General features: G+C 45.3%; 2 protein-coding genes across 2 annotated transcripts; both read left to right on the forward strand.

Annotated features, from left to right (window-relative positions):
- Nucleotides 1-385: 385 nt before the first annotated feature.
- On the forward strand, nucleotides 386-1,688 carry LAJ45_04784 (uncharacterized protein; the record flags this gene model as incomplete). The annotated part of the gene is made up of 3 exons (XM_046114360.1): nucleotides 386-598; nucleotides 662-1,354; nucleotides 1,449-1,688. 3 exons carry the CDS (start codon nucleotides 386-388, stop codon nucleotides 1,686-1,688), a joined length of 1,146 nt encoding a protein of 381 aa, XP_045972386.1.
- A 7,771-nt stretch (nucleotides 1,689-9,459) lies between these two features.
- LAJ45_04785 (uncharacterized protein) lies at nucleotides 9,460-10,299 on the forward strand (the record flags this gene model as incomplete). Its single annotated transcript, XM_046114361.1, has 1 exon — nucleotides 9,460-10,299. One exon carries the CDS (start codon nucleotides 9,460-9,462, stop codon nucleotides 10,297-10,299), a length of 840 nt encoding a protein of 279 aa, XP_045972387.1.
- Nucleotides 10,300-11,476: the final 1,177 nt, after the last annotated feature.

Raw genomic sequence — 11,476 nt, forward strand, 5'->3', positions numbered from 1 at the left:
CGCTACCGCCGCAGATTATTGAGAGCACCCCTACCTACCAGCAAAATCAATTTTTTGTTCCCCCCGGTCCACCATCCCATCCATCACTTTAAGACTAGGCCCTACCGCAGCTGGGCTGTCACGACAGACAACTTGAGCCAAGGGATAAATAGCTACCTATCCCCATCGCGTCGAACACAGCTGCTCACTTGATCTGAAGCCCATTACTACTAGCCGGTAGGTCACCATACCACATTCGTTCGTTCAACCTTTGGTTTTATTCATCTTGAATACCCACAACATCATCCACAATCCACCTTCACCTCCCACAGTCTTCCACCACCTCCGAAACAGACAACACACACACAAAAAAAGACTATAAGACAAAGACTTCATTCCACCCTTCATGCTCTCCATAAATGGTATGCTGGGTCCTTCATCCCCAACATCTCAATCAAGACGGGAGGACCGCAACTTCAGTACTACTTCTTCAGCAACTGTCAGAATGTCCCAGCAGCAGGACCGCACAGGACTGCAATCCCTGTTAAACACACCATCTTCCCCAGAGCCAATTTCGCCAGAGGGCTCTTATTCACAAGGAAGATCTTTCAGCGAAGAGGTATGTATGCCCTACTCTTCAGCTTCGAAGGTAGCTGCCATCCTGACTTCAGCTCCCCTGCAGATCACATCAATACCTCCACATAAACGAAAACACTCACACGATGACCATAACCACTCACCCTCTCCCCATAATTCTAGCCCCAAAAAGAAGCGGGCGCCCCGTCCCCAGTACACCAAGGAGCAAGAAGACTTTATCTGGTTCTGCCGAGATGACTTGGCAATGTCCTGGCGTAAGGTAGTTCAGCTCTACAACAACCACTGGCACCCATTTGAATCTGAACCACACATCCGTTCCGAGAGTGGCCTCCAATCACGCTACTACAGAATTCTCGACTTTCCCGTCAAGATTCGCAAGAAGAAGGAGCCTTCAAGACCCGATTTGGGACTTATTCCATCAACGAATCGACGCTATGAGTGGATGGGTGTCATCAAAGCCAGCATCGAGGAGAAGAAAAATTCCGAGAGAAATAAACGCTACGCTACTAATGTTTCTCCTCAACTAAGGCAAGAGGATGACGACGAGAGGGAGGATGGATCAGAGAGCGATATTGGGGGATTCGACTCTAGGGAAAGAGGAAGGGCACGGGGAAGATGGGCCAACAGCAGGCACAATACAACAACTTCACCAGAGCTTCGAGCAAACAGCGGTGCAAGAATGAGTTTGCACGTAGAGGGCGGAGAACACGAGTGGGAGAGCTCAAGGCGGTCACCTGTTGGTACTGGCGGCCTGTGCTACGACCGGGGCGACTCAAAGGTACCTTGACTTTGACCAAATCCCTACATTAGGCGGAAATGTAGATGAAACAAATTGGATCAAGCTGTGCTAACGACGGTCCATGATACTTCAGTCTGTGATTAGTAGCAGTAGCTGCGATTCCTCTAGCCCTACTCTAGATCCAATCAAAACACGATTTCAGGATTTTGGATTTACTGCTACGAGCATTAGCGAAGGACCAATTCACTTACCACCCCTAAGAAGCTTCCCACAGAGCGGGATTCATTATCCGGATGAATTCAGGAAGCAGACGTATGAGATGGCAGCGTCAAATCACATCTCGAAAATATCAGTCTTCAACCTCTGCATCTAGCTGATTCTTACTCTTTCCTTATCTGTTTCTGATGCTTTTTTCTGTCTTTGATACAATTAATCTTTCTGCCAGATATTACTGGAATAACGACTGGGAGACCTAGCTATAGAAATATTGTATATTTTCTTTTTTACCATTTTTTTCTTTCAACAAATCCCTCCAGTACAATCTTTTCTTCATACCAACCCTTTTCTTATTATTTTCTCTATGTAAATTCACGACCCCCCATGTTTTCTCGCTTCCTTTTTCCCCCTTTTGTGTATCGAGCGTTCCGGAGTTTTGTACTTTTATTTCTTTTGTGTGTGCTGGTGGCGTCCTACTAGAAGTTGTGTCAACATGAGTGATTTCTCCTTGGTTAGATGTGGTATGAGTTTATGGCATTATTATTGTTTTCTGTGGACTTTGGACTAAGACAGTTCAGAGTAGGGTATCGGCCTATGTGGGCCGGTTTACTTAAGCTTGCATTTAGGTAGTTTTAGTTAGGAATCGATATCTAATACATGCTGATTCAAATCCAAATCAACCTTTAAATCACGGAATCAAAAAGCAAATAAAAATGTGTTTTTTTACTCCTTACACTTCGTTCCTGAAACAGACCACTTTCGGGTCCAGAATGGATGGATGCCTGACCAGATCAATCACATTCAAGCAAGGGCAATAGCTTTTACGCGCGTCCCCGATCCCCATACTTCTAAATAATCATCCCTCCCATCGTGCAAATCAAATCGTACAAGCGATTGCACACGATCGTGCTTCCCACCTTTCTTTCTCCACCGCTATTTAGCGTCGCGTTTTTGCGTGTATCTTCGTCTACCGCCCGTATGGACATCGCTTAATCCTCCTATTCTTCCTCCCTACCCTAAGATCTCCTCCTACGCGCGTGAAAGTAATTTTAGTACACATGATCAAGTGTCGAATATTATGCGGAGAAAATGCAGGAGAGAGGCGAGGATTCGATGTATGTGTGTGATATATTATTAGGTATAGCGGCTGGCCGTGAAGAATTTATTCCGTTTGGTGCGGCTTACGGGCAGAACAGGAACTGACAGTGTCCGTACACGCCTTAACGCCTGACCTATTAATTCGCGCTTCTAGACTGGTGGTACGGATATGACCGACCCTAGAATTTTTTTAGCAAAAAAAAGGGTCATAAAACCTCAAAGTTCAAACCCAACCTGCCTGGCCTGTGAAATTCTTTTTAGATGATTGTGGTGGGTCCCAAAGAAGCAAGGTCCCATAGCAACCGAGCATGATCATGAGCAAGCACTCGGTTTTCCGCCCGCAAACGCATGTATGCTTTGCAGTTGCATTTACCGCAAGTGCCAACATTTAATCCAAATTTTTCCCTAGGAAGAAATTATTTGACTTACAAAAGGATTATGGGATTCGCGTTGTGATTACCTGTTGACTAAACGTAAGATTATGATGCCTGCTTTCCTCGGTTGCATATTATACTGTGGTGCATAGAATTCAAAGAGATCCTTCCTTCAGTGTGGCCGCGATCGGTCAGCGCATTTTTTCAATTATGCGACTTTGGTTTAGCCGTGCGAAAAAGCACAAGATGTTCGCCAAGGTAATTGGAATGGCGGTTCTATTCTGCCAGTCAGCCAATAATACATGCAGAACAATTTAAAACGCAATTCGTACTGCACCACTAATCATATGTGTGTGCGAGTAAAGAGTAAGCACTCTAGCCTGCTCTACTGGTTACCAAAGACTCGGGTTAATACAGTAAAGTGGACTCTGATTACATACTCTTCTTTAGAGTTGGGTTGGGCACGGAGCTTCACTTCCGAATCGTAAAAAATCCTCCGTCTTACTGCTTGCCAGTCAAGCCGATCAGCCCCCAAATCTCAAACTCAGATTCTAATCCAAATCTCCAGCTCAAAGGGCACCTTTACCTGTCTTCTTTGCCAACGCACACCGCACACCAAGTGCTCTTCTATCATTACCCACTACAACCTTTTTTGACAAGATGCCGCATATCAAACAGATCACTTGACTTGTGTCAAGTATAAAAGGACGGGACAAATTACTTTATCAGTCTATGAAGGAGAATATAGGCATAGACAGCCTCAAGCGTATTGAAATCTAACCTGATCGATGGCTTTAAGGTCCTACCGAGGCTATATGATTGGTACATTGAAAGGTGTAATTCTAACCTTTGCCTCCTCCGGTGGTGCCGCCCTTGGGCTTTGGGCAGGTAGGGATTGGTATACTCATGCCAGCGGGGTGTCCAGAGCGCTCTCGCCGGTGGATTGATTGAAGTTTGCTACTTCCTGATCCCGCGTTACCGGGCGCAAGTAATAGAAATAAGTATTTTTGAAAGCAGAATTCTGCTTCTATAACACAATATTAAGGATTCTAGCTCATTCAGGGGGTTAAGGAAGTACCTATTAGCATCGCACATTATTATTATTAGGTTTTGTCGCCACCCTGTATGACTATGGCTCCACTTAGATGTGGATGTATGTACGGCGGCGGCGGTGGTGGTGGTGGTGGTGGTTATTGAACGCGGCAAAGAGATCCGGCGAGACGGGTAAACTGGGAATATATATGTTCAAACCTATAAGTATAGTTAGCTACTGTTAACTTTAAACGCGTGTACACTATGGCACAGGCTGCGCTTCCAACCTGGATAGTTGAATTGATTGTATTTAATCATTAGTGGTCTGACTGTCCCAGCGGGACGTTTCGCTAAACATGAGTTCCGCTCGCTTGTGCCGGTAAGACAGGTAAAGTACCGGGGGTTATGGGTTAGTCTTTTTTGGCGTATGATTGGTTGAAGCTGCAGAAAATGATACTTGGCACCAGAAAAAGTACTTGAATAGGCTGCCCCCATCTTTTGCACTGCTGTTTGCACCCAGCTTCATCAGAAAATACTCCCCACAAGGGCTTATGAGCTCAAAATACTATCTAGGGGAAGCTGGGAGCCAGCGCTATTCTGCAGTTTTTTTTTTTTTTTGTATTTTTAGCAAAATATTTTGATTTTTGAGTGAAGATATATGAAAGTTCTTCAGACTTTTTTCCCCTATACAAATTTAGTGCGCTAAGACTAGACCTGGCCGGTGTGATCGATGATAATTGGTTGCGAATTTGTGGCTCCTATATAAAACCCCTGCATTTTCAACCAATGAAGTAGAGTTCTTCAGACTAAGGGTGAACACCCGGTATATGGGTGAAGGATGTAGGTACTTAGACATAGTAAATCGCCAGAGAGGGAAGTCAGGGTCGGACACAAGGCCAGTGGGTGCGCAGAATCAAATAAATACCCCGCCAAGGCCTTTATACGGAGAGTTGACACTCTTTTCTGTGTCGTCAACGAAACTGTTTGAATGCAATCTATTGACTAGTCAGAAGTGCGGAAATCAATGGAGGTAAAACGCCTGGATTACAACCACTTCCCCTTGATCATGACCAGCAAATGCCCGTTCGTTATCGAACCTCTTTCATCAACAACCCAGAAATGATTTAGTTATTAATGATTCAATTCATCGCTAGAGAAATTAGTCATTCTGTTAATCTATTGGAATACCATCCGACCTATCACATTGCATACCGAGTAACAGTCTGGACTACAACCGTTAAGTGATTCCAAATATTCAGACAGGGTGGTTTGGGCCAATAAAAAGAGCCTGGCTTGTCCTTTCCATAAAGATACCCCTGTCTAATCGCCAACAACAGGGTATGTAATTATTCTAGCCAGTTGTCGGCAGAACCTACATCAAGAAGAAAGCTGATGGATGATCTATTTGAAGAACGACCTTAAGCTGAACGGAATGATATAGAAGGATGAGAAACAAAGTAAGAAGATGAAGAAAGTTAGGCTTCTTGTCGTACAAAGATCAAGATTAGTTGGCTTCGGTAGACCATTTTCATAAGCCAACCCCGCGAAATAGAGAGGGACCTGGGGAAAGATAATTTGAGACACTATCAATATGTAACTAGCAAATAAGAAGGCTTTATATGGCGGCTCTGTAGTTTCTGTGATATTACCCTGGCGGGAGGGCAAGTGCAGTACGGCATGTTGTTTGGGTTTCAGCTACGCGCATGTAGCCTTCGTTCCTTTGTCCTCAAACGTTTGGAAGTTAGGTTGATTTGGTAAGAGTAACAAATCTTCTTCTCTGACGTTCTTGAAACGGGCCTGGTCTGCCATACAACGATTTCTTGGCGAAACAACATAAGTGATTTTCTGTTGGTCCATACGAAGAATGAGATACTAGAGTACAGTCGCAACTCGATATGCTGGATCTCAATACACCGGATCCCTTGCTATCCCGTATGAAATCCTCTGGGATTTTAATTTTCTTACTGCAAAATTAATTTGCTATCCCAGATTTTTTGCTATCCCGTACGAAATCCGAATCTTGGCAATCCGGCATATCGAGTTGCAACTGTCTCTATCGATCGTGCGCTGAATGAAGAGAGTAAAAATGCTTGTGCCTGCCTGATTTCCTTGGCGCCAAGTTTCGTATACCTCATGCATCTTCTTTATCGAGTTCCTACCAATCAGAGGAAGGCTGGGCAAGTGACATGGATGCGGACCAACAAGTTATCATCCACCGATTGGGTACTCCATGGCCAACCAACAACAATCACAACCAAAACCTAACCCAAAATGAGATACCAATATTCACAGAACCAAATTATGATACTGCATCCTCAGTTTTTGGTCCATCCACATAACGACACCTCATTGTGATGAAGTATAAATCAGCATCGCTCCAGTGATGTGGTACTTTGAGTGTGAGCCAAAAGCCACTGATTGCCGGTCTAGAGACATTTTGCTATCAGGGTCAATGGAAATAACGGACATGACCTTGATATGGGTACAACTAGCATACATATTCCGGAATGAGAAGGCAATACCATTCATTCATGCGATCCCCCCCCCCCCCCCCAATTTTTTGGATTGGGACTGGGCCACGGCTTCTACAACTATCAAGGTCAATACTACCATGCTTTCCTGAAAACTGGATTGCAATCCTCCAAGACAAGTTTGTTTGGGGGGGGGGGGTGTCGTGTCAGGTTCCAGGCGAAATCGTCGGTTGGACAATATGCAGATCGCGTTTAAGTCTTAACGCGCTGCTGCGCTTAACACCACCCCAGAACCTCTGTCATTCGACCATCGCCGGCTCTGATTCGTCGGCTCTGATTCGTCTCGCCTGAGGCGGGTTTCCCGGCCGCCTAAATTTCAATGCATATAGTTGAGGGGTTAAACGAGACAGAAAGGAAAATACGTACGATGGGCTCGCAGAGAGGGGAGATGCTTGGTAAGTACTTGCTAGCACGGAATTTCCACCAGTGAGTGCCTTGTTTATAAGATGCATGAGAATCCGGGGTCCTAGGAATTGAGGCTAAACGCTGTATGGAAAAATATCCCATTCCCCAGGTTGCTATCGATATCGTGTTAGAGGCACAAGTAATCAATCGATCCAGGATACCCAGCGCAAGAAATCAAAATTCGCCTGCAGGTGTCCAATCAATTTCTTCTGCCATTCTCACCAATCATCAAATATGGAACACTGTAGGCGGCATGAACTAGCTTACCAAGGCGCTGGAACTGGGCGCCCTCAATACAATTGCTTCGAAAAGCATGATTTCCTCCGCAGGTATTTTTAAGCTGAATTCTTCTCAATAGTTGCGGGGTCAGCTGAGAACAGTGAAGTATGCACATTACAGCCACTGCATCTCGAGCTTGGGCGAAGGAAGAAATTTTCTTATTGGTACTGCGTACACATGACTTTTATGCTGGCGCATGGTCAGTGCTCCTCTTGACTATAATATACGAGCCATGAAATTCTACGGTGGTCCAGTTATTGCTGCTATTAGCTATTGATATTCGAATATTCGGGGCCTATTTCTTTCTCTATGAAACAGGAGGCTGCGAAGCAAGGAGTATATCGAACTGGAGTTATGAATCATACCTGAAGATAGTACTACTGAGTACATAAATTTCTCAGATTTCTTTTGTCCTGAGAAATTACTTCCACGCCGAAAACGCCAAACTCCAGCTCATGTAACCAGTACCAGAGGCGCGTGCATGTGGGGGTACACCGAAGATCAAAAAAATCTAGTAAATAGAATAAGTATGATTCGGACCAGAATCGCCACGACGCGACCTTAACATGCATACACGATCCAGCATCGTGTATGTGGGCATGCCAAATCAAACCTGTATCCCCCCAAAAGACCCACAGTCTAACGGCGCGTTGCCAAATACTCGGGCCCGGTAGGCAAGAACCTGGATATGCAAGTAACAAGAAAGAACTTAATTCGCAGTATTTATTAAGTGCAAAATCAGAGGCCTTCTGTTATCAATAAAAATGTTATGTCACAAAAGACTTGCGGGTTAGAGTACCATTGTTTTCCCCCGCGGGTCCCTTCGTACATGCATTCGCCTCATTAATTTCCGGGAGAGGATACCGGTCGCTATGCGGATGCAAGTAAAGTTATTTTGTTAGCAATATTATGCGAGCGGTGAAAAGAAGCGGGGGATACTACATGTATCCCCCCAGCCCTATCTATCCTATCTGCCCGTTCCAATCGCCAACCTGTGCATGTGGCGGGGAAGGTATGACGAATACCACATCCAAGTCGTCCAATCTCTTCATTGAAGTACTCCAGAGCTGGTGAGCATAACCATAAGGTAAGCAAGCACTGCATGTAGAAAGCAAGACATGCTTTGGTGGTAGGTATGGTGATGCTGTGTACATAATGTAGGTATCTTATCGATAAGCTCACTCGCTTGGTCGCTTGCTCGCTTGCTCGCTGGCCCGATCTGATCTGATCTCGGCTGAGTTGCTGGCCTGATTTGTATTTTTTTTAGGTACATGTATTTACATGTTGGTATGTAAGTACATGAATTCTTCTCTATTGATTAGAAGTGGTATCATACTTACATGTGCTCAAAGGATCCCATCTACAATTAACTTGCGAGTGCTCTCTGTCTAAAGTACATACTCATGCGTTCATTAAATGGTCGGAATTCTTAGTAGGGATTTGGTTGCAACGATATCCGACCATTTAATGAACGCCCGAGTACATGTAGTAGGATTGAGTTTGTGATACCAGCAATCCTGTTGGTACAACCTTCCCTACCAGTCTAATTCCTGTACTACCAAACATACCAGTACAACCTACCAGTGCAATGCTCCAGTCGTAATAACCATAATATCATCGCTCTATATCGAAACTCATATCAGTATCACCGCCAGCTAAAGAATCACCTAGAAACCCCCCCTTTTCACAACTTTATTCATTGGCGTTTAGAGTTAATATCCTGCTACACGCTCGCCTTCACCAATGGTTGCACATGCAAGCCCAGCGTCTCCATACCCCTGTCCCCCTGTCTCGATCCTATTTATAGTGACACGCCTGCTTGCAAAAGCACCACACAGGGCGATTCTGCAACCGCCGTGGATGCAAATTGTCCTATTTTGGGGTGTTAAGTGGATTTGACGAGGGTCACTTTATCCAGGAGTGGTATAATTGGTGTTTCCAAATCGAAACCTCGTTAGAGCAGGGGAATTGGATAAGGTTGGAGGGGAAATAAAGTTGTCGTAATTCCCAGGTCCTTGGAGGAGAGATCGACTTCTGATAATCATTCACATTCCTTTCTGTGTGCCTAGTTCAGTTCATTTCAGTCCAGGTGGCCGAATCCAGTTATTGCAACTGATATCTTCATTTTTAATACGCTCTTTCATCCAAACTTTGGCCTCAGGCTTCTATTAAATTTACTATTACGACTTTTAATCACTTATTATTCGCCATGTTTTCATCAAAACTGCATTTGATCATCACTGTATACGTACTGGCACTCGTTGCTCCCAACTTCGTCGATTCTCTTGCCATTTCAAGCAACCCTACTATAATTCCAGCAACTCTTCCCCTCACCAGCCCAGTCCATGCTCTGGCACCACGTACAACAACCTGCGGAACCGGTTACTGCCCACAGGGCTCGACTTGTTGCAGCAACAACACCTGTTGTCCCTCCACTACGCTATGTACTCGTACTCCCTCCAATGTAGTCGGCTGCTGTCCCGTCGGCACCGTCTGTGACGGCACCCCAGCGGGCTATGGCGAAGCAGTAGATGGGGGGAGCATGTTAAGCAGCGACCAACCGGAAAGTCAGGATGAGGGCAATGTTACCTCACCGGGGGACGAGAACGGGAATACAAACCAGACAACGGCCAGTAACACTGTTGACAATGTGAACTCTGATGCAGCGGACAATGGTAATGGCACAACTATCAGCGAGGCCAGCATCAACGCTGCTGATAGCACTGCCACCGCTGTTGCTACCGAGACTGCTGCTACCGCTGCTGCCGAACCGGATGTAGGGGCAACCACGATAATTGGCGCTGTCGCTGGCGGGATTGTGGGGTGGATGGCGCTGTGCGCGGGGCTGTTTTGGCTTCATAAGAGATATAGGGCTAGTCACCCAAAGACCGAAAAGAGAGCATTGCCACCACCTCCGGCGGCGGGGGTGGGAAGAATGGCGTTCCCCCAAGGATTTGTTAGGATTGAGGATGCTGCTAGCGAAGTCGGAGTAGGCGGGAAAGCGCCGAGGCCATACACAACGGTTTATGGACCGGGGGCTAGGGTCTAGTAAGGGGATGGGTGGGGAGGCATGAATGAGGAATATTAATGGGGCAAGCCCAATGTGGTCGATGAGATATGGAAGTCTAGCAATTGATTTCGTGTCAGCTGAACGCTTTTTCTTATGTTTAGAGGTATTCGTAGGTAGTAAAAAGCAAATTGATATCCTCATTTTAATGTTAAGTTGTTAAGTAGTACTAGTATTATCAGTAGAGTTCGTGTATTCTCTGAGCCGTTCGATGAGGAGTATTGTACCACTTTTAGTCATGTATTATAATAATTTAAGGTAGAGGGAGGGATTGGAATTTACCAGGCATGGGATATAATAGATCTAGAGGCTCTGGTATACCGTATGTGTATCAGGCGTTACTCCAATGCAATTAATGAATTAAACAAAAACAAAAAAAGGCGTTACTCCATGTACACTAGAAGTTCTCATCTGATTTATTTTGTGAGATCTTGACTGCCAGTCATTAGAGAGTTCCTTAGCGGGCTCGCGGTTGGGATAATACTTAGGTGGTGTTGATGGTGCAAGTAATACATGTACATGTGATTTTGCCAAGTAATGAATTATGTAAACTTCCATGGGGTGGTCTTGAGCGAAGGGTTTGAATACTCTACCTACTCGCTCTACGTTGAGATTGATGGCTGCACCCCGCTCATCATAACAGGGCCGAATAAGTGGTCAGATGCACGTCCAGCAGCAAAGGTCAAATTTCCTCGGAATGCAGTTCATGGTGTAAATTCTCTTTGATGTGTACTTGTATCTTCCAGCACATAGTACTGGCGGTAAAACTCAGTATTGCCGCCATTACAATAATCACTGGCCAATCCCAGAGACAACCACAACTGGAACAGATGCATATATCGGAGAAGGGGTCAGAGTGTGGAAGTGGTAAACAGGCTCATCCCAGAAGCGATTATTCCGCCGGTACCGAGTTTCTTATCGACCTCAGTTCGTCGCAAGCTAATACATGTGTCACACATATGCACAGAATTGAAGTGCTGTATGTAAAGCAATCACCACCGAGTACCGAACGTCTCCATAGGCAGCCAACGCAAGGAGGATCGTCAAGGGCCTAACCATGTGAATAACAACCACGGCCCAGTTTAATCTTTCTACCGGCAAATCTCGCAATTGCACTTCGTGAAAATCACTGATATTGGTGCTGATAGTTGATAGATTT

This window comes from Morchella importuna (assembly GCF_003444635.1).
Source record: "Morchella importuna strain M04M26 chromosome Unknown Morimp01GS012, whole genome shotgun sequence".
NCBI lineage: Eukaryota > Fungi > Ascomycota > Pezizomycetes > Pezizales > Morchellaceae > Morchella > Morchella importuna.